We start from the raw sequence: 24,263 nt of genomic DNA on the forward strand, positions 1-24,263 counted from the left end.
ACTGTAGGTGAGGTGACTTCCTACAGTCTGTGAAGCGACTTCTTCAGCACTTAGGCCAGCATAAGTTATAGAACAAAAACACCTTTTCTCATTTCAGTGTTTCTTCCTTTTGCATATATTCAGCATTTAACCAACACTTGTTGCATATCTGCTTTATGCCTGGCAGGGTATTTAACAAAAGAAAACATATAATCGATTCTCCAGGACCCATGTTAGCCATATTCACAAGGGGCCGCACGCATCTGGAGTTCGTTTGCAGTGGCTGAAGGCCCTGGCATGCCCATTCTCTCTCTCTCTCTCTCTCTGTCGCTCTCAAATAAACAAAAAAAAATTAAAAAAAAAAAAAAGAAAGAAAGAAAAGTTTATAAAGCAGCTATATGCAACAGGTGCTTTCTCCAGCTCTCCCCAAGTTAATCCAGTAGAGCAAGAACAGCTGAGCTCAGAATGCCAGGGTATATTAAAGTGAACTGAGATAGTAACCATTTCTTCCTTCCTACATGTGATATCCTTTCTGAAGGGAAGTTAGGAATCTACTTGTCTAGGTTCTTTAGAATGTAGCCTTTAATGCACAATAAACCTGTTAATAAGAATCTTAGAAACAGGTGGTAAAGATATCACTAAAATTTTCAAAAAAAAATGTTTCTTCAACTAATAAATATTTATTCATGTTTGTCATAATAGGTCAGGACTTAAGTTAGGCTTTGGAATCCACAAGTCAAATAAAATACAGTTCCTGGGGATGGAGAGATGGCTTAGCGGTTAAGTGCTTGCCTGTGAAGCCTAGGGACCCCGGTTTGAGGCTTGGTTCCCCAGGTCCCACGTTAGCCAGATGCACAAGGGGGCGCACGCGTCTGGAGTTCGTTTGCAGAGGCTGGAAGCCCTGGCGTGCCCATTCTCTCTCTCTCCCTCTATCTGTCTTTCTCTCTGTGTCTGTCGCTCTCAAATAAATTTAAAAAAAAATTTAAAAATTAATACCAACAAACGTTTGTTTCTTAGAAAATCACTGGTGGCCCACTCCTTGTTTTCAGGCTCTGAAGAATTTGGCAGAATGCATAGCCATTTGACTGCATTGCTTTTTTTTCTTCATATTAAGGAGTGAGTGATCTAAATGCCATTCACTGGTCGTTGATATAGTTTTGGTATATGTAATTCATTTTTATAGTGATATTTATTACCATAGTCTCATAATTACACATATGCTCACATTCCTGAAAACCTCTAACATGGGCTAGGGAAATAGCTTAGTAATAAAAGTACTTGCTATGCAAGTGTGACAGCCTGTATTTAGATCCCTAAAGCCCGCACGCAAAGACAAATGCGATAGTAGATGTCATTATAGTGGAGCGCACGGCAGAGCTAACGGAATCGCGAAAGCTGGCAGGCGGCGTTCCATATAACCATGTCTTCAAGTCACTGCATGATTCTTTGTGAAGTTTCTTGTTTATTTTTATTTTATTTTATTTTACTAATATAAGTCAATTTAAAAGTATAGTTTTCTGCTGTATGTAGTAGTGCACACCTTTAATCCCAGCAATTGGGAGGTATAGGTAAGAGGATCTCTGTAAGTTCAAGGTCACCCTGAGACTACATAGTGAATTCCAGGTCACCCTGGACTACAGTGAAACCCTACCTCGAAACCCCCCGCCACCCACCCCCCACCCATCCACACCTAAAAAACAAAAAAGTATAGTTTCAAGCTAGGCATAGTGGCATGTGTCTTTAATCCCAGCACTTGGGAGGCAGAGTAGAAGAGTCACCATGAGTTCGAGGCCACCCTGAGACTACATAGTGAATTCTAGGTCAGCCTGGGCTAGAACGAGACCCTACCTCAAAATATATATATAGTTTTCATATTACTTTACGAACTTTTGTGCTTCCCATAGATATTAAAACTCTGTATTAATGTTTTATGAATAATAGCTACTGTGGCTGTGACAGCCTCTGAATATCATGAACTTGTAATTTTATTACTACTCACATGAGTGCTTTTTCATATGAATTTTATTTTTAGAAAATCTTATTTTATATGTGTGTTTGTTCTTGTTTTTTTAAAGGAAAGAACGCTTGGTATATGTGGGGATCAGTATTGAAAACATCATTCCTCCACAAGTAAGTTTCTGGCTTATATAGTATTTTAAAAAGAGACACTGCCATATTTTCTCAAAGACTTATCTTTTGTTGTATGCCTAATTTAAAATATGTAATGTATCTGTTTTATTAAACTAAAAATTTAAGCCCTTGGAGATACCACCCATAATCCTCTGTAATTCTTTATGATTCAAATTATATGTATACAGGAAACCCCAAAATGTGACTATTATCACATCCAAACTAAACATAATGCATTGCTTTAGGGTACTGTTCTATTGTTTTTATCCTAAAACTGGACTTTTGTGTTTTGCTTTCTGAAGTGCCATTTGTATAGAATAATTAAAGAGATTGAGAGATTTGGGGGTTATAGTAAACTTGTGTTTTCATAGTTTGACTTCTTTTAAGAATTACTCTTAGGCCAGGCATGGTGGAGCATGCCTTTAATCCCAGCACTGGGGAGGCAGAGGTAAGAGGATTGCCGTGAGTTGAAGGCCACCCTGAGACTGTATAGTGAATTCCAGGTCAGCCTAGGCTAGAGTGAGACCCTACCTCAAAAAAACAAAAAAGAAGAATTACTCTTATGTTTGTTTGCTTTTACAAGGTAGGGTTTCACTGTAGCCCAGGCTGACCTGGAACTCACTCTGTAGTTCCAGTCTGGCCTAAACTCATGGTAGTCCTCTTAACTGTGCCTTCTGAGTGCTGGGATTAAAAGCATGCACCACCACACACAGAAAATTAATATGTATTTTATTCATTTATTTATATTTATTTTCAAGCAGACAGAGAGTCGGTAGGCTCTCCATCGTTTCTAGTTATAGCAAACAAACTCCATATACATGTGATCACTTTGTGCATCTGGCTTTATGTGGGTACTGGAATTGAACTGGGTCATTAGGCTTTGCAGGCAAGGACCTTAACTGCTGAGCCATCTCTCCCACCCTATTGTGTTGTTTTATATTATTAATATGTAATTCAGAAGGGTTTCTCACCAGTAAAAGTACAAGAAACATAGTTTCCCTTTAGAAATGAAGTTTTCTTCATGTCATAAGCAGCTTCTTTCAGCCATAATTTAATTAAATCAGAGACTTAAGTAGTTTGTGAAGTTGTTCTCCAGTTTAATTTCGGCTTAATTTCATTCATTCATTGTACATATTTTTTAACGTCTTGATGAAAACACTGTATCATTAGAGAAATCCCATCCTGGTTGTGAACTCAGAAGTATATGAATTTCAATACAGAAGTGCTTTAAGCCTTCATCATCACATTTTCTTTTTTTTTTTTTTTTTTTTTTTTTTGGTTTTTCGAGGTAGGGTCTCACTCTGGCTCAGGCTGACCTGGAATTCACTATGTAGTCTCAGGGTAGCCTCGAACTCTCGGAGATCCTCCTACCTCTGCCTCCCGAGTGCTGGGATTAAAGGCGTGCGCCACCACGCCCAGCTTCATCATCACATTTTCTTAATCAGCATAATTAGCTTTACCAGGTGTGTTCAGTTTGGGGTTAACATCAAACTGTTTAACATTTGTTACCCAGACGGAAGTTATGACACTACTAATTCTGGGGAGTATTTCCTGTCAAACTCTATACTTTTTTTTTTTTTAAAGGAGCCAGATTTTCCTGAAGATCAAGAAGAAAAGAAAAAAGATTCAAAAAAATCCAAAGCAAATTTACTTGAAAGGAGGTCAACAAGAACACGAAAATGTATAAGTTACAGGTACAAAATGAACGAAAATGGTTATAGTGAAAGTGCATTAGTTCTTTTACAGTTAGACAACATGATCCAGAGGTGTCTGCTTTTCCCAGCAGTAATTCATATAAGTTTTCCCTTTGTGTCTTTTGGAGAATGGATTCCAGGAACCCAAGGCATAAATATCCTCAGTAGTGGAGTATTTACAAAGAATGAGCAAGGACCTGTGTTCCCACAAGGATACCAAAGTCCGTGACCACTCATTTCCCATGTACAAAAATGTAATATCTGTGAGCGTGGTGGCACACGCTTTTAATCCCAGCATTTGTGAGGCAGAGGTAGAAGGATTGCCATGAGTTTGAGGCTACCCTGAGTCTGCATAGTGAATTCCAGGTCAGCCGGGTCTAGAGTGAGACCCTATATACACACACACATATACATTCATGGCCAGTTGTTTCTTTCTCCCACCGGACTATTAGTGTATAGGTTAAAAACTACATCTAAGCCAGGTGTGGTGATGCACGTCTTTACTCCCAGCACTAGGTTCACCAGGAGTTGAGGCCACCCTGAGACTACATAGTGAATTCCTGGTCAGTCTGGACTAGAGCAAGGCTCTACCTTGAAAATACACACACACACACACACACCACCACCACCACCCTCCCACCCACTCCCCATCCCATTTTGTGGGGCTGGAGAGATTGCTTGGTGGTTAAAGCGTTTGCCTGCAAAGGCAAAGGACCCAGGTTTGATTACCCAGGACCCATGTAAGCCAGATGTATATGGTGGCGCATGCACCTGGAGTTCGTTTTCAGTGTCTGGAGGCCCTGGCATGCCCATTCTCTCTCTATCTACCTCCCTCTCTCTTTCTCTTTCTCTCTCAATTAAATAAATAAAATACTACAAAAATTAAAAAAAGTCTACTCTGTGTCCCCTCCATCTACTTAGTGAATGGACTGGGTAGCTGACTTAGTGGGGAAAATGCTTGTCATGCCAGCATGAAGACCTGAGTTCAAACCTATGAAAAAACCGGGTGTGGTGGGTACCTATAATCCCAGGACTGGGAGGTGGAGCTAGGAGGGTCCGGAGGGCTTACTGGCTAGTTAGTCCAGGTAAACCATGATCTCTAGTGCATTGAAAGACCTTGTGTCAGAATGTAGGGTGGAGTGCAATGGCAGAAGTCACTTGATGTCAACCTCTGGCCTCCACACACATGCATGTGTACCCACATGTGTATGTTGTCTTCTATCCACGACCTTAAAGCATAAGAAATCTGAGTGCTATTTGACCTATCTTACATGGTTAAATACATAAACACTATAATAGGGATGGCCTTTGCCATTGAAAACAGACCTGAAATAAGTCTGGGAAGGTAGAATAGTTTATAAATTGTTCTATATTGGTAACAGGTTATCTAAAGTCCAGAGACACAATAAGCTGATGTTAGTGGATGTTTTATTTGTTTATTTATTTGATATAGAGAGATAATGGGTGCACCGGGCTTCCAGCTGCTGCAAACATATTCCATATGCAAGCACCATTCTGTGCATCTGGCTTACATGGATCCTGGGGAATTGAACCTGGGTCCTTTGGCTTTGCAGGCAAGTGCTTTAACAGCTAAGCCATCTCTCCAGCCCTTAGTGGATTTTGTTTGTTTTTTGAGGTACAGTCTAGCTTTAGCCCAGGTTGACCTGGAATTCACAGTGTAGTTTCAGGGTGGCCTTGAGCTCATGGTGATCCTACCTCTGCCTCCTGATTGCTGGGATTAAAGGCATGCACCACCACACTGGCAGTGGATTTCTTAAAAATTTTTTTGTTTATTTTTATTTTTTATTTGAAAGTGACAGAGAGAGAGAAAGAGAGAATGGGCATGCCAAGGCCTCCAACCACTGCAAACGAACTCCATCTGTATGTGCCACCTTGTGCATCTGGCTAACATGGGTCCTGGGTAATTGAGCATCGAACCAGGGTCCTTAGGCTTCACAGGCAATCTTAACTGCTAAGCCATCTCTCCAGCCCAGTGGTGGATGTGTTAATGTGTCTTGCATATTGCTCAATTGCTTTAGTCTGCTAGGTGCAGTTTTCTGCATTCATTTCATGTGTTTTTGCAAATGAAACTACACATGAACAAGTATGAAATACACATTGTGTTTGAATTGTCTTGTTATATATCAGTCACATGGGAACAAATTTACACTTTGAAAATAAGCATTATAGCAGAAATAATTATTTTGTCTTTCAATCCTGTTTGTCACTATGAAAAGAAATAGAGATTTATTACAGTAGAATTTCACCATTGCTATCAAGTAGTAATAGTTTGATTCTTTTGGCTTCTACCAAAGAGGATGACTTCAAAATTACCCAGAGGGAGCATTAGATTAAGAATCAGGAGATTGAGTGCAGTCCTAACTGGGCCTCTGACTGGTCATTATCTTTTGAGTGGGCCTTGTGCTTTGGTCTTAGTTGCTTCTAGATTCCTTCTATTTCTAAAGCAGTAGAAACATTATAGCAACTTAGGGTGTAAACTGTTCGTTCACATAAGATGTATCAGGTTTTCACATAAAATATATTAGGTGAGGCTTTTTTGTGCTCTGCCCCTTATACATAGGTTATTACTATATTTAGCTTGGTAGTCTTGGATTCCTAAAACCTAAATTGGTGAGCTTTATACATATAAGACTATCTTAGGGATTGTTTTTCTTGGTCATTTTCTTAAACTCAGAGGAAATAGTCCTTCGAGCAAAAGTGCACTGATGAGCTGTACAGGTTTCATCATGTGCACTTGAATTTCAAGCAGCAGAAATGTTCAGTTATGATAATAATTGATGCTAACACTTCATACTACTTAATGGAACAGTAATTGTGTCCAACTTATCTTGCCATATGATTTGTATTATTATTATTTTATTATTTTATTTTACTTTTTGGTTTTTCAAGGTAGGGTCTCTCTCTGGTCCAGGCTAACGTGGAATTAAGTATGTAGTCTCAGGGTGGCCTTGAACTCATGGAAATCCACCTATCTCTGCATGCACCCCCACGCCCGGCTGATTTGTATTAATGGTGGACTTGTAGGCCAAATTCGGTTCTCTAGTAGTTTTTGTATAGCCTATAACCTAAGAATATTTTTTTAAAAATATTTTATTTTTATTTATTTGACAGAGAAAGAGGGAGAGAGAAAGAGAGAGAGAATGAATGGGCACACCAGGGCCTCCACCCACTGCAAACGAACTACAGATGTGTGGGCCCCCTTGTGCATCTGGCTAACGTAGGTCCTGGGGAATCAAACCAGGGTCCTTTGGCTTTGCAGGCAAATGTCTTAACCGCTAAGCCATTCCTCTAGCCCAAGAATGTTGTTTATATTTATGAATGGTTGACATAAATCATTTTATTTAATTTATATATAATTCAACTTTCATTGTCCATGAAGTTTTATTATAACCCAGCCTTATTGCTTTACTTGTATATTATCTGTAGTTGTAGCTGCATTACATTGGCAGATGCATTAGAACAAAGATGTGTAATGTAAAAAGCTAAAATGTGTACTTTACTTGAATGTTTTTTTTTTTTTGTATATTTATTTATTGACCAATTTTGTAGAGTATGTAGCTCAGTGATACGGTTTCAAATGTGTAAAACCCTAGGTTCAATCCCCAGCACTGCAAAAAAAAAAAAAAGTTTTTCTTGATACTGTCTTTATCAATTTATGCTGCTATATGAAAATACCACAAACTGATATATATTACATAAACAAAGAACAGAAATTTATTTCTCACAGCTATGGTTACTAGAAAGCCCAAGATAAAAGTGGCAGATTTGATATTTTAAGAGGGCCCCAATGATTGCTTCTTGCTTTGTGTTCACATAATAGAAGTAGAAAATAGATCCTAGTGCAAATCCAGTGCCTACTTCCTTAGAAAATATGGCTACACTCTTGCTTTAATTTCACACAGAGGAAGAGGCCAAGGGTCTTTGTCTCTTCTCTTTCTCATCCTTTTTATGAGGGTATTAGCCTTATTCATGAGTTTCCCCTTTACTAATGCTACCATTGTGGAAGTCAGAATTTCATAGTTGAGAAAAAGGTAGGGTACAGAAAGACCATAGCAAACACCTAGTATACGTGATCCTTAGAAATTAAAAAAAAAAAAAAAGAGCTGGAGAGATGACTTTGTGGTTGAGGCACTTGCCTGCAAAGCCAAAAGACCCAGGCTCAGCTCCCCAATGCCCACAAAAGCCAGGTGCACAAGGTGGTGCTTGTATCTGGAGTTCATTTGCAGTGACTAGAGGCCCTGGCCTGCCCATATTCATATTCTCTCCCTCCCTCCCTCTCTCCCTTTCTCTCAAATAAAATATTACAAAAATAAAAGTAATTTAACAAACAGGGACAGACTATAATGAGATCACTGTGTATATTGTAGATTTGATGAGTTTGATGAAGCCATTGATGAGGCCATAGAAGATGACATCAAAGAAGCTGATGGAGGAGGTATGTGTGTAGCATTCATTCTTTTTCCTATAACTGTCAACAGGTCCTTTGCCTTTCCTGTGAACACAGAGCTTAGATTCAAAATAATTTGTGTACACAGCGTCAGAGCACAGACTCAAATCCTAGTAATTATTGGTGTAATTTTTATGATCTAATATAGGATGCTAATGCTTCTCCACTGAACAAGCAATTTACTTTTGGCTCCAAGTAGAATACTGAGGAAAGTTTCCTATTGTCTTTGTAACAACAAAGACTCAGCATGTGTGGATTGTCATAATCTAAATGATTGCTGTAAATCTTACTTGTTTCATTGTCCCTTTAAAATGACATTAAACAGCAAACAAATTTGACAGTAATTTTATTTTATTTTATTTTTTGTTTTTTTGAGGTAGGGTCTCACTCTAGCCCAGGCTGACCTGGAATTCACTATGTAGTCTCAGGCTGGCCTCAAACTCACAGCAATCCTCCTCTTATGCTTCCTGAATGCTGAGATTAAAGGTTTGTGCCACCACGTCCAGCAATGGTTATTTGTTAAAGCAGCATATTTCCAGTTGCTACCGCTCTGGTGTGGAGTTTCCTGGTTTCCACTTTGTTATTATGAAAACCCAAGAATCTCGTGAGCATTTTTTTGTTTGTTTGTTTTTTGGTAAAGGAGCTGGCTTCATAGCTTTTCTGTAGATGAAAATTATTTGTATCTTTGTCCATTTTTCTGCCCTGAAAATATATTTAGTTAGTTAGTTAATAGAAGAATTAACCTCTTTCTTAAGCTTTACATTAAAGAATTTTCAAGAAGAGATTTTTGTTGTATTTTTCAAGGTAGGGTCTCACTCTAGCCCAAGTCAACCTGGAACTTGCTCTATAGGCCCAAGCTTGTTTTGAATTCACAGAGATCCTCCCTCCTCTGCCTCCAGATTGCTGGGATTAAAGGCCAGTTTAAGAATAAATTCTTGAGTGATTACTATAGCTATGAAGTTTCTTTTTAGTGTGATGAAAATGTTCCATGTCCTTGGATTAGTTAGTGTTTATGGTTGGCTAGTTTTATGACAATACTAGAAACCTCTTGAGTTGAGATGAGTATTGAGCCAGGCATTAAAGTGGCTGAGGCAAGAGGATCATTCAAGGCCGGGCTGTACAGAGTGATCCTGCCTCAAAAAACTGGAGGAAAATAGATTTTTTAGTGGTATATCACATTTTAAAATAAGAATTTCTGGGGCTGGAAAGCCTAAAGGCCCATGTTTGATTCTCCAGGTCCCATATAAACCGGATACACAAGGTGATGCAAGAATGTGGGTTGCATGTGCACTTGCTCATGCTCATTCTTTCTCTCCCTTTCTCTCATAAAAAAAAAAATTACAAAAAAATACAACTTTCTGCATTTTGAGCCTTATTAAGGAGGACATACAAATGGTAAAGCTCTGTTGAGAGCTTAGAGGTTGTGAGAAATCTGCATATCTGTAGGAAGAGCTGCTCCTCAAATGAGGCCTGTCCCCAAGTTAAGAGGAGGGTTTAATAAACATGCAGTTACCTCTTTTCCTCAGGAGTTGGCCGAGGAAAGGACATCTCCACCATTACAGGTCACCGTGGGAAAGACATCTCTACTATTCTAGACGAAGAGCGCAAAGAAAATAAACGGCCCCAGAGGGCAGCTGCTGCCCGACGGAAGAAACGCCGGCGACTTAACGATCTGGACAGTGACAGCAACCTGGATGAAGAAGAGAGTGAAGATGAGTTCAAGATCAGTGACGGGTGTGTGTCCTGCCGTAGGGGCCAGGTTAGACCTGGATCGGTCTCGAGAGCCTTGTCCATGCTGTGAGGGGTCTTTTATTCTTTGTGTGCATAGTCACTCTTTCTCTTCTGAATTTATTTTTTATATTTATTTATTTGAGAGAGAAATAGGAAGATAGAATGGGTGTGCCAGGGCCTCCTGCTGCTGCAAATCAACCCCAGATGCATACTCCACTTTGTGTATCTGGCTTATGTGGGTCCTGGGAAATCAAACCTGTGTTTGTCATTGGCTTTGCAGGCAAGTACCTTAACTGCTAAGCCCTCTCTCCATCCCTTTGTCTTTTCTTTTTAATATTTCATTTATTTATTTGATAAAGAGAGTCAAGTAGGAAAGAGATACAGAGAGAATGGGTACACTAGGGCCTCTAGCCACTACAAAGAAACTCTAGATTCATGTTCCACCTTGTCCAACTGGTTTACATGGTTACGGGGGAATTGAACCTAAGTTCCTCTGCTTGATAGGCAAGCGTCTTAACCACTAAGCCATCTCTCCAGCCCCCAGTCTCTTTTTTTAAATATACGTATTTAGATTTTATTTATTAAAGACACAAAGTGATTGAGAATGGGCACACCAGGGCCTCTATCTAACCATTGCAAACGAACTCCAGACTCATGTGCCACCATGTGCATCTGGCTTACATGGGACCTGGAGAATCAAACCTGGGTCCTTAGGCTTCACAAGCATGTGCCTTAACCGCTAAGCCATCTATTCAGCCCCAGTCTTCGTCTTTTGAGGGTATGTAAAGCAGATTCGATAATGCTGACTTTGGTCCTTTTTGGATTGAAATAAAAATAGGGGTGTGGGAAAATGGCTTAGTGGTTAAGGCACTTGCCTGTGAAGCCTAAGGACTCATGTTTGACTCTCCAGGTCCCACATAAGCCAGACACACACAAGGGCACACATGTGCACAAGGGGACACACACGTCTGGAGTTCAGTTGCTGTGGCTGGAGGCCCTAGTGCACCAATTTTCTCTCTCTTTCTAACTCCCTCCCTCCCTCCCTCACACTCTCACATTTAAAAAAAAAAAAAAGCCAGTCTGTTGGGCTTGCCTCAACAAAAGGAAAAAAGTAAGGAAGAAACAGTTTGTGGTTGTTTAATGTTCTAAATTATATTTAAATTATATCAGCTGTAATTGAACTTTCATTTGTTGAGAGCTTTCTTCGTACTACCTTCCACTACCAGGTCCCTCCATGTGTTTCCAGTCAAATGTGGATGATGAACAAATAATGAGTGAAGTTAGGTTAATCCAATATTAGAGTCAGGGAAGGTTTCTCTGCAAAGCAGGTATTGGAACAATACTGTGAGGTATCTCTTCTTGAATTGTTAGTAGAGATAATTATATAAATATCTCTCTCTCTCTCTCTCTCTCTCTCACGCACACACACACACACACACACACACACACACACACAAACTCATTATACATGCCTGCTTCTAAAGCATAGTTAAAATGTAAATTAAGAGTATAGAAGATGGGCTGGAGAGATGGCTTAGTGGTTAAGCACTTGCCTGTGAAGCCTAAGGACCCCGGTTCGAGGCTCACCTCCCCAGGACCCATGTTAGCCAGATGTACAAGGGGGTGCATGCTTCTGGCATTCATTTGCAGTGGCTGGAAGCTCTGGCATGCCCATTCTCTCTCTCTCTCTTTCTCTCTCTGTCTGTCACTCTCAAATAAAAATAAACAAAATATTAAAAAAAAAAGAGTATAGAAGATGGCTCAGCCAGGCATGGAGGCTCATGCATTTAATCCCAGCACTCGGGAGGCAGAATAAGGAGCATTGCTGTGAGTTTAAGGTCAGCCTGGGCTAGAGCAAGACTCTACCTTGAGAAACCAAAAAAGAAAACAAAAGATGGCTCCATCCAAAGAGGTCAGGGAAAGCCTCTTGATAGAAGTATAGCTTTAGCCAGGCATGGTAGCACATGCATTTAATCCCAGCACTCAGGAGGCAGATGTAGGAGGATTGTTCTGACTTGAAGACCAGTTTGAGAGTGCATAGTAAATTCCTGGTCAGCCTGGGCTAGAGCATGACTCTACTCCCACCCCCACCCCCCAAAAAAAAAGATAGCTTGAACTGAAATTTGTATAGTGAATATTTGGGCAGCCCAGTAAGTTTTGGTTCCGAAGCAAGATGAGGAAAACAAAACAAAATCTTTCACAAACAGAGAAGTCACATATTTAGGGAAGCCAACCATGAAACATAATAAAATATTTGGAAAATGGTTGGTGAGGATGCCAAGAATATGGGAATTAAGTAGAGGAAACCCTGGTAGAGGTGTGGCCAAGAGATTAGTAAGGTTATGGAATGGTTTAGTTTTTGAAATGTTTTTTATGTTCATAGTCACAAGCAAAAAGTAAAAGAAAATGGCACACCAGGGACTCCTGCTATTACAGACTTCAGTCACATGTGCCACATTGTGTATCTGGCTTTATGTAGGTCATGGGGAATAGAACCCATGCTTTCAGGCTTTATAGTCAAACAGCTTTAACCATTGAGCCAGCCTTGGAATGGGTTTTGTATTTTTTGTTTTGTTTGTTATGCATAAAAATTTGAGCTTTAGTTCTGAAAACAATTTTTAAAAATAATACTGAGAGCCGGGCGTGGTGGCGCACACCTTTAATCCCAGCACTCAGGAGGCAGAGGTAGGAGGATTGCCATGAGTTCAAGGCCACCCTGAGATGACAGTTAATTCCAGGTCAGCTTGGACCAGAGTGAGACCCTACCTCCAAAAACCAAAAAAAATAAATAAATAAAATAAAAAACAATAATAATACTGAGGGCTACAGAGATGGCTTAGCAGTTAAGGCACTTGCTGTGAATACTAAGAATCCATATTCCAGATCCCCTCTCTATGTACAAAGGTGAGGCAAATGCAAGGTCACATATGACCAGTAGGTGGCACAATCATCTAGAGTTCAATTTCTATGGCTGGGGCCCTGGCCGGCGAATTCTCTCTAGTGCTTGTGGGCTCTCTAAAAAGTAAAAAAAAAAAAAAAATACTGAAGGATTTAGGTGTTAGAAATGGGAAAAATTAAGGTTGAATTCCAAATATCTAGTTTGAGTCTGAATTCCAAGCTGGTGGACAGTACAGCAGATTGGGAAATAATGAGCTCACTTTGGACTTACTGAATTTACCACACATCCCAAAGAGGCCAATATCATTTATATACAAAATTAGCATAAATTTATGTTCATAGTTTCTTTTACGAGAAGGGTAAATGAGGCTGGAGCAGTGGTTTAGCGATGAAGGGTGCTTCCTTATAAAGCCTAATGGCCTGAATTTGATTTCCCAGTGCTCACATACAGCCAGATGCACAAAGTGGTTCCATGCATCTGGAGTTAATTTGCAGTGGCAGGAGGCCTGGGTGTGTACCCATACTCGCTTGCTATCCCTCTCTTAATAAATGAATAAAATATTTTAAAAGAGGATAAATGGCAAGGTACTGTATTTTATAAATAGAAGTTGACATAATTTTCCAGATATGTTTTCACTGAATTCTCTAAAATCCGTGCTCAGAACTGTCAATCACTTGTATGTGTGCTATCATAACTTGATGTGTTTCTCCTGGACAGGTCTCAAGATGAGTTTGTTGTGTCTGATGAGAACCCCGAGGAGAGTGAAGAGGACGCACCATCCAACGAAGACAGCGACACCGATCTCCGCAGCCGGCGACTGAGGCGGCGTCCTTCCCGGCCCATGAGGCAGAGCCGGCGTCTGCGGAGAAAGACCCCAAAGAAAAAGTACTCTGATGATGACGAAGAGGAGGAATCAGAGGAAAACAGCAGAGACTCTGGTAAAAAGAACTTCTGTCTGCATCATACCAACTCATCATTTTTCTGTAATTTCTAGAGTTAGAGGTGGTTAAAATTCCATTCATTTGTGATATAAACTTCAGAAAAAATTATTTTAAAAATTATTTATTTATTTGTGAGAGACTGTGGGCACACCAGGGTCTCTTGGTACTGCAAACAAACTCCAGACACGTGCTATTTTGTACATCTAGCTTTATGTAGACACTAGGGAGTTGAATCTGGGCTGACAGGCTTTGCAAGCAAGCACCTTTTACCACTGAGCCATCTTCCCATCCCCAGAAATAACTTTTTTTAAAGAAGTTTTGAATTCTTATGACTCACTAATAATTTTTCATACAGACGTTGATATGTTAATCTCATACCAAATTATTTTAGGATCATGAACCCTAGGTGCCAAGTGGTTTTTAAGATTTGTCTTAAAAAGCTGAGAACGTTTCTACATGGTGGAAAAAGAAGAATCAATTTAATATATAGACTAGGACTGCTTAACATTTTTCTACTTTGCAACTCCTTTTGCCTGAGAAACTTCTTTGAGACCACAGGTATATAAAATAGATGTATAAGCCAAGTATTTATATTTGTTTTTCATAATTAGCTACTACCTTTTCAACAGAACAGAACACTCTGTACATACAGTAAGACCACTGCAGCTTATAACATACAATAGCCTGGTTTGTAGTTTAGACATTGTTGGCAGTGCTGATGCTTCATAGTGTGACTACATGCACATTGAAAGCACTCATGTTCTGTGTGAAGTCGTGCTTTGCAGTACAATTGAGTGTAAATAGAAACCCTTCAGATTTATCACCTGTTTGATTTTGAATTTTTGGTAGTTGCATGTTAAGAAACCTTTTACTGTTGCCACTTTTGCAATTCCCACATTAGTTTCAGAAGCTGTGACATAGTAGTAGTTTTTCTAAGTTAGCCACAGTTCATGTTATTTTATCTCACGCTTTTCCTTATTTGATGGAACAAACAGAGGGACGACAGGTCAAAGGAAAGATAGGAATGCTTTATGTAATTGTCATGTAGATAGTTCCACCCAATGGAAAAAGTATCACAGATCTGAGCATTGTATCTGTGAATCTGGACATACTTATGGGTATATTTTTTTCTCAATCTTTGAGTAAATGATGAAGTCTTGCTTGCTCATCTACTGCTATTTCCAAAACCCAAGGTGTTTGCTGACACAGCCATAGTATAATGACCTAAACCTGAGTTGTTCACATTCATATGATCCGTTGTCTGAGTAGCAGTACTCATGACCCTTCGTGTCCATTGTTTCCTGGCTCAGAACCCAGCCTAAGATGACACGTTCCACTTATTCACGTCTCACTTTAGTCACCCTAGATCTGCAGTCTCCCTCAGATTTTTTTCTCCTGACCTTGACCTTTTCAGAGAATATATAATATTTTGTAAAACAACCTCAATCTTTAGTTTTTAATTTTTGTTTGGTTTTCTTAGGATCAGATTTGTGTTTTTGGAAACAGTGTGACTGGTAGAGGTCTTAATGTCTATTGTTTTCTTTATAATTAATAAGTAACCTGTGGAAGATACTTTGAGAGTGGTAAATTCCTTGAGCCTTTCCAGATCAGATGTTTCACTTACTGGTTTAGTATTTCTTGAGGATCTAGTCATTATTCTGTAAGGATAATTTTTGCTTTTCTGTCTCCTTAACTTACATCAGTATGTACTTTTAAGTCATGGGTATACTACATTCCCATTCCCATTTAGGTTGTCTCTCCCAGATTTGGCCATGAGAACTCCTTTAGATTATAAGACAGCTATTTGAAATGTTTGCTGCCCATTAGAGAACAACAATTCAGTAGAACTTGTAAAAACAGCTGAAATAGCGTCTCATTCTTTTTCCTTAGTCAGAGAGAGGTGTTAGGAACAGTACTATTCAGGAGTGCTCAGAGAGTGTAAGAACTCCTGTGTGCTTTGTTTTTAGCATATTCTCAGTCCAGGGAAAAATTCACCAACAACTCTAATTCTATGTGTCTTCGGTTAGAGGGTCATGAGCGCAGCCACAGTATGAACCACAGATTATGAGAATGAAGAGTCTACCAACGAAACCACAGGTGGCATCTGTGTCACCTGACCAGTTAGCACTCTAGATGGAATATAATATGGATTATTTAAAATACATTAAAAATACATTTGAGGGCCAAACAGATGGCTTAGCGGTTAAGGTGCTTGCTTGCAAAGCCAAAGGACCCAGGTTCAACTCTCCAGGACTCACATAAGCTAGATGCCCAAGGGGGCACGTTTCTGGAGTTTGTTTGCTTTCTCTCTCCCTCCCTCTCGGTCAAATAAATAAATAAAATATTTTTAAAAAGAAAAGGAAATTATACCTTTGTGGTATTTTACATAGTGACTTATTAAACAGAAAATAAGATTTATAACAAATTGTTATTCATCTAAAACACTTTACAATTTTCAGTGTCCAAAGCAAATTATACTTTAAATTTTGTATATGACTTCTTTTTCCCTCCTTTTTTAAAACAGAAAGTGACTTTAGCGATGATTTTAGTGATGACTTTGTAGAAACCCGGAGGAGGCGCTCAAGAAGGAACCAGAAAAGACAAATTAATTACAAAGAAGATTCAGAAAGTGACGGTTCCCAGAAGAGTTTACGACGTGGCAAAGAAATAAGGCGAATTCACAAACGCAGACTTTCCAGCTCAGAGAGTGAAGGTAAAGATACCTGTTTGTGGAAGGAAGCTTGGACAAGGCAGAAATGCACACTAGCAGGGAAACTCAGGGTTTATGATCATTGCTATCTTTGAGACACACCATAGCATTTGTTCTGATCAAATAATTTCAGTAAGTGGCTCTTGCTAATAATATTAAGAATTGCATTTTATTTTTTTACAGATACTTTATTTACTTATTTGAGAGAGAGAGAAAGAGGCAGATGAATGAATGTACCAGGACCTCCAACTCCAGATGAATGCACCACCTTGTGCATCTAGCTCATGGGGTATTGGGGAATTGAACCTCGATCTTTAAGCTTTGCAGGCAAGCACCTTAACCAATAAACCATTTCTCCAGCCCAAGAATCTCATTTTTAAAAAAATTTTTTTAGTAAAAAGTGAAAGATTTATTCGGTCTGAAGAGAAACCAGAGCATAAGAATCACATTTTAATAATTAACTTTTTCATTGGGACAGTTAAGAGTCTCAGAAAAATTTGGTTTGCTTTGTGATGATTTATTCTGTTCCTTTTTTTTCTTTTGGCGTGGTGTTCATGGCCTTTATTTTGAAATAACCTCCTGTGCCCAAAAGTAGCTACTGCATCTTGACTGTGAATTTCATTTGCCATCTACTTTATGTGATGGCTTGAGCTCTGCCATAGCAAAAGTGTAAAATAAGAATTGTCCATGGGCTGGACAAATGGCTTGGCAGTTAAAACACTTGCCTCAGAAGCCTAAGGACCCAGGTTTGATTCTCTAGTACCCAGGTAAGCCACACGTACAAGGGGACACATGCATCTGGAATTCATTTACAGTGGCTGGAGGTCTTGGAGTGCCCATTCTCTCGTTATATACCTCTCTCTCTTCTCTCTGTCTCCGTCAAATAAATAAAATATTTTTTGAAAATAATTGTGATATCCATTTAGTCCTCATAGTTAATACAGGGCACTGTTTATATTCATTTTTATGTTGCTCTGACCTTCACCTTCCTACCATGCTTTATGTATTTAACCCATCATTGTTTATGATCTGATTGAGATTGTCTGCTTTTACAAGTTAAGCACAAAATAAGTTGTTTGAGGGAAAGTCAGAAAGAGTAAAAAACATTTGAGTGTGAGAATCTAGAGAAAGGAGATGAGACTGGAGAGATGGCTTAGGTGTTGAGGTGCTTACCTGTGAAGCCTCAGGACCCAGGTTCAATTCCCCAGTACCCATGTAAGCCAGGTGCACAAGGTAGCACATGCATTGGAGTTCCTTTGTAGTGGCAGAAGGTCCTGGCATCCCAATTCTCTCTGTCTTTCCCACCCTTTCTCTCTCTCAAATATGAAAATATATTTTTATTTTTTAAAAAATAAAGGAGATGAACTTTATTTTGAGTATTTGTCTTCACATGTAATAAAGACAAACACAAACTCATTAGTTCTGCCATAAGATATGAATATTTATTAGACTAAGCCCTGGTGTAAGCACTGGGAATTAATAAAATAATTTTCATGTTGGAAAGACAAGAAGTGAGATGTAGAAGTAGAATGTAAGACATTAGATGGAGATGTGTAAGTGAAGAGAACAAAGGAGAAAATTCTAGTGGCAGAATAAAATTTCCAACTGTGTACTCAAGGAAGTCTTACTAGGAAGATAACATATAGGTGCTAAAGGTGTAATCAGAAGTAGATTGCTTACCTAGCATGAGTCCCTCAGTTTAATGTCAGCACTATATACACAGAAACAACATTTAAGTGAAGATGAGAGTTACGCCATTATGTAAAAGACTGATGTTGACAGATGGAACACCAAACTGAAGGCCTTGAGCTAAGTTTGGGCTTGGCACAGCCAGGAGAATGAAGAGTCCAGGGTGCTTAGGGTGGAACATGTGAGCCTTCAAAGTAGAATATAAGATGAATCGTAGAGATCTGAGTATCCAATTGTGTACAAGTCAGCAAACTACAATCCAGTTGTTTGCATAAATAAGCTTTCTGTAATTGAAATTTTATTGGAAGATGGCTCTGTTTAGAGATTTGTCTATAGCTGCTTTCATAAAAAGTAGAACATGGAGAATGGAATTTCAAAGGGGATAGTGGGGGGGGGAATTACCATGGGATATTTTTTTATAATCATGGAAAATGCTAATAAAAATTAAAAATAAATAAAAATAAAAAATAAAAAGTAGAACAGTTCTCACAGAGACTGTGACCCAACAATGCTGATATCTAATGAAAAGACAGCTGTCCAGTTGTATTTTTGCAGTGATCGGAGTATTCTATGACCATGCTGATCAGTGGCATGGCTGTTGAGCACTTGAAGTCATGGACAACACATGATCAGTCTCTCTTATGCTAGCTACCCCAGAATAGGCCATTATGGAATTTATTCTGTATGAGGTAGGAAGCAACTGGAAGATTTTGAGCAAAGGAGTGATACGGTCTTACATGGTAGCTCTATTACCAACACATTGGAAGAGGGAAATGGGCAGTAGTTTAGAAACCAATTAGTGGGTTACTGAAATCGTTCAGGTGAGACAGAATGTCGAGTGGAACTAGGTCCATAGCATTAAAGGGGTGAAAATGTGTCAAATTGTAGATTTCAAAAGTAGACCCAAGGCATGGTTGTATGCTTTAAAGAAAAAAAAAAAAATCAGGGATAACCCAATGATTTTAAGGACAGAATTGCCAGAAACTAAGGTGGTGGAGATTACAGACTATATATTTAAAGAGAAAGTTTAGGATCTGTTTGTTCACAGTAGATTTACAAAGACTGCATAAATTTTAGGCCCTAAAACAAGAGGCATGCAAAGCCATGAGACACGGAGATTCTCAGTAAGCTAAGCATTAAAAGATATTCACAGACTACCCAAGGCATTTAATAACTGGAGGTGAGAGTTGTCATGGAATTTCAGATGTACAGCGAGGTGGCCCCCTGCCAAAAAAATTATGTATTTTTTTTTACTGTTTTGAGTAGGCTGTGATCTAACTCAAGAGGGTCTCAAACTGTGTCACTGAGGCTGGTCTTGAACTCATAGTCCTCCTGTGTCTCCCTCCCAAGTACTGGGATTCCAGGTGTATGCCACCATGCCTGGCTGTGGTTTTCATCTTCCCTGAAAAATATCTACTGAGGGAAAGAGTTTCCTAATTGACATAACTCTCCAATTTTAGAACCTAGGGAAAGAGTTTCCTCGTTTGTGGCCAGTCTTCATTTAACTCAGGTCATCAGACTCCCCAGAAAATCTACTTGTTTCTAAAATCCTTAGTACACAATTAATCTTACTGGGCATTGTTATGGAACTGAGAAAGAAATTAGACCCATTACTAAAGGGAAATATTTATATATGAGCAGGTCTGAAAGCAGACCACGAATATGGGCTGGATATGAGGAAAGGAGTATTTTAATCTGCTGATGGGTAACTGTACCAATAGCTTAAGTGTGCTGTTTGTTCTAGAGAGCTATATGTCCAAGAACTCTGAAGATGAGCTAGCTAAAGGATGCAAGCGTTCAGCTCGAAAGCGGGGCCGAAGCACAGATGAGTATTCAGAAGCCGAGCAGGAAGAAGAGGAGGAAGGCAAACCTTCCCGTAAGCGCTTACAGCGGATTGAGACAGACGAGGAGAGCTGTGACAATGCTCATGGAGATGCAGATCTCCCTGACCATGCGAGCCAGCCCAGGGCCCTGGCCTCAGCGCAGGAGAGCACTAAGAAGCCCTACCGGATAGAAAGTGATGAGGAAGAGGACTTTGAAAATGTAGGCAAAGTGGGAAGCCCATTGGACTACAGCTTAGTGGACTTGCCTTCCACAAATGGTCAGAGTCCTGGCAAAGCCATTGAGAACTTGATTGGCAAGCCAGCGGAGAAACCCCAGACCCCTAAGGACAACAGCACAGCCAGTGCAAGCCTGGCCCCCAACGGGACAAGTGGTGGGCAGGAGGCAGGAGCACCAGAAGAAGATGAAGACGAGCTTTTGAGAGTGACTGACCTTGTTGATTATGTCTGTAACAGTGAACAGTTATAAAACTTTTTTCCATTTTTGTGCTAATTTATTCCACGGTAGCTCTCACACCAGCGGGCCAGTTATTAAAAGCTGTTTAATTTTTCCTAGAAAACTACTACAGAATGACTTTTTAGAAGAAACATTTGAACAAACCCTGAAGTCTTTCTGTGAAGTGACCAGTTTTGAACTTTGAAGATAATAATTGCTGTAAATTCCTTTTGATTTTCTTTTTTCAAGTTCATGGTCCTTGGTAATTTCATTTGTGGGGGAAAATCTTATTATAATAACAACAAAGATTTGTATATTTTTGACTTTATATTTCCTGAGCTCTTCTGACTTTGTGAAAAGGGTGGCTAAGAATGCATTCCAAATCTGTGAGGGCCCAAACAGCACTGGGAGGGAGAGAAGGCACTCGTGCTTTAGCCTTTTCATATTAAATATATATTATATTTAAACATTCATGGCATAGATGATGATTAACAAACTGTTTAAAAGTCCACGTCTGTACTGTTGCAGTTTGAAGATGTAGATAACATCATACATGAGTCATTTAATACTAGCCTTCATGAAATCACCTTGTTTACTATTGGAGTTAATATACTTTAAATAAAGAAGAGACCGTGAAAGTACCATCATGAAAACACTTTAACCTAAGTTTCTCTTATAGTGGAATTTCTTGTTTTCATTGTTATTTTTTAAATCATCTGAAAAGCATTTGTATAGTAAAATGTATAATGAAGCTTTGACAACCAGATTGTGCTAGCAAAAACAGTTTAAATAGCTTTATGCAATGGGTAATATGGTGGCCTCTAAAATACTGTATCAGATGGAGAGTTGGTATAATGAATGTGGTCTTTCCTCAAACCCAGTAGTGTAACACTTCTGGCCACACGATGTTTAAATTTCTGAAATGTCATTTTGAATGAAATACATCTGTATATAACATACATGAAGAGATGCTAAGCTGACAATGGTATTTTAGCACATTTGAAGACTGGGAAGGGATTTTTCAGGTGAGTTGTAACTGGTCTATTCTTGCCCTTAGTATCTACTTCAAATTGAAGTCTACAAACAAAGCAGTTCCTGCGGGAGATTTTTAGTTTGAGTTTGTTTGTGTGTGTGTGTGTGTGTGTGTGTGTGTGTGTAACAGAGATAGAATGAATTTCCTATTTGCCTGGATATATTAGCAGGGTTTGAATGTAGTTTTGGCTTTTAGCCATTATGCTTCTATTAAAATTCATTAATAGTCACATGACCAACCTATAGTTGAATGAGAACCGCCAACATGTTTAATAGGCATGACATCCATTTAAACATCTCAACACTTGAAAGATAAGCCCTTTGCTTCAATAGGCGGTATATGATTATGTAACATAATTGACACTAAAAGATGGACTTTATCTTAGTTTCTGTTGCAGCTGTAAAGCTTCAGGCAAACCCTAACATTGTACAGAGGGCAGCACTTGTGATGAACCTGTCACATTCTGAAGCCTTCAGCCATTACGTCTGTGAGTGCTTTTGCTCTGGGATTTGGGGTTTTCTGTTCCAGTGTTGTCTGTTGCCGGCAATGGACACACCCTACCTGCTGCTGGCCTGAGGAACTTTCATTTCTCTTTCCAAATTAAGCATTATATGTGGTAGTTGATGTATAGTAAGTCACTTTTTATTAAAAAGCTGGTATTAGACTTGCATTTTAAATACCTCTCTAGAAACTTTATACTCCTCCTTTCCCTTCCTTGACAGGATTGCCCTTAAATCTTACCTTGGCCTTCAAAGTTTCTAGCTGATGTTTTTGTTGTTGATTTTCTTTGTTTCACTTTAGTTCTATAGGACCTGCCCGTTAATGTTTATGCTTTGATTCTACCAATGAACATGTATTTGTATAAAAATAAAACAGTGAACGCATCCTACAAACAGGATTCAACAATGGCATGTGGTTTCAAGCAAGTTGTGATTTTTATTTGAGAGACCGGTCCACTGGAAGGTAAAGGGTTTACATCCACGGGCAGTAAGGAGGGCTAAAAGGGAGTCACTTGCAACACTCCTTTTCTACCTAGATTTGTTTTTATTTATTTGAAAGCAAGCCAAGAATTTTATTAACTATGTAAAGCAGGCAGGCAGGGCTAGCAAGAGCGCTCAGTGGTTAAAAGTGCTTGCCTGCAAAGCCTGTCAGCCTGCGTTCAGCTTCCCAGTACCCATGTAAAGCCAGATGGCACAAAATGGCACATGTATCTGGAGTTTGTTTACAGTGGCAGAAGGCCCTGGCACACTCACACTTACTCTGTTTGCCTCTTTCTGTCTCTGAAATAAATAAAAATATTTAAAAATAACCAAATAAAACAGGCAGGCAAAAGGAAACCTACTAGGACAAATAAGTGGTTCAAACATACAGGTGGCCTTTCCTGCCACCGAGTCTCCCTCTCCTGTGCAGCCCTGCAGCCAGGTAAAGCCACCGCAGCGTAGCCTACCGTGTGCTTGTCCCTACCTCGGAATGCAGCAGCTCCTGCTTCCACCTGTTGGTCTACTCAACTGAGCAAGTGACTCATAGCATGAAATGGGTAATTAAATAGCATACCTAGTGTGAAATAAGGAGATCTTCCTGTACTGTTCTGCTGTAGGAAACACAAGTCATTTGTATAGTAAAGACTGAGTATTCCACTCAGCAGATGTCCTACTGACATGGGTTATGAAACCACTTGGGCTGCCTGATACTCGCCAAACACGAAGAGACCTGTTTGTCACCTTGTTACTCTCTCTCTTCTAACCTTGCATTCTGATTAAACCAAATGACTATGGTTTATCCACCAAGAGTAACCCCGGGCAGCCAACACAAGTTCTTAGTATGCAGAGAGAGTGATCATAGCTGGTAGATTGTGAACCGTTCTACTGCTGGGCCTTTTGGTTCTGTTTTTGTGCTGAGGATTAATGCTGGGGCTTCGTGCATGCCAGTGCTTGCTAGCCCTGCTTATGGTTTTAGATTCAGTCCTTCGGTTTGTTAACTCTCAGAAAATTGACGTTAGTATCTCAAACCTCACTTTGAAGAGGCTTCTGAGTTTTGTTTTGTTTCTTTAAGTTGAAATAAACGTTCTGTTCCAATAACAACACAACCATTAGGAATTGGAAGACAAACAGAAATAGTATAGTAATTCATGTAGAAGAAGGTAGACCATCTTCAGTCCCTTTTAGATCTGGAGTCACAATAGCTGCTATAAAGTAGAACCCTGTAGTAATTTTAGCCATCTCTTTCTCTGTGAAATGTAAGCTTCCCAGTATCAAACTCTAGTCTATAGCGAATACATTTAGGGGAAATACTCAGTGTGCAGAATAGTTAGTTTGAAGTTTCAGTAACGACATGAAAACTAGCCAGATTTTTTCAGTGCAGGAGCTTTGAATTGAAATAGTGCATGAAAAGGTTTCAGATTTGTTTTGTACTTTTGTGCTGATGATATGCTTATTGTAAACATTTGTTGTTGGCACATTACTGCAAAATAACAGCAGAGAAGCCGGGCGTGGTGGTGCACGTCTTTAATCCCAGCACTCGGGAGGCAGAGGTAGGAGGATCGCCGTGAGTTCGAGGCCACCCTGAGACTACTAGTGAATTCCAGGTCAGCCTGGGCCAGAGTGAGACTTTACCTCAAAAAATCAAAATAATAATGATAATAATAACAGAAATTTTCAACAGTATATCTGATATACTGAAGTTGGGTTTCCTTGACATCCTTTTCCAGTTGGT

At 39.4% G+C, this 24,263-nt stretch overlaps 1 protein-coding gene across 2 annotated transcripts in view; it reads left to right on the forward strand.

The window, feature by feature from the left end:
* Positions 1-22,459, forward strand: part of Rsf1 (remodeling and spacing factor 1) — a 130,048-nt gene extending 107,589 nt beyond the window's left edge. For both annotated transcript variants that reach the window (XM_004656241.3, XM_045146445.1), the window contains exons 10-16: positions 2,055-2,109; positions 3,694-3,803; positions 8,192-8,259; positions 9,798-10,005; positions 13,619-13,839; positions 16,367-16,555; positions 19,986-22,459. In XM_004656241.3, the coding sequence (XP_004656298.2) occupies positions 2,055-2,109; positions 3,694-3,803; positions 8,192-8,259; positions 9,798-10,005; positions 13,619-13,839; positions 16,367-16,555; positions 19,986-20,551 (1,417 nt within the window). In that variant the 3' untranslated portion in view covers positions 20,552-22,459. The remainder of the gene's footprint in view (positions 1-2,054; positions 2,110-3,693; positions 3,804-8,191; positions 8,260-9,797; positions 10,006-13,618; positions 13,840-16,366; positions 16,556-19,985) is intronic.
* The last annotated feature ends 1,804 nt before the right edge of the window (positions 22,460-24,263 follow it).

This window comes from Jaculus jaculus, chromosome 3 (assembly GCF_020740685.1).
Source record: "Jaculus jaculus isolate mJacJac1 chromosome 3, mJacJac1.mat.Y.cur, whole genome shotgun sequence".
Classification (NCBI taxonomy): Eukaryota; Metazoa; Chordata; class Mammalia; order Rodentia; family Dipodidae; genus Jaculus; species Jaculus jaculus.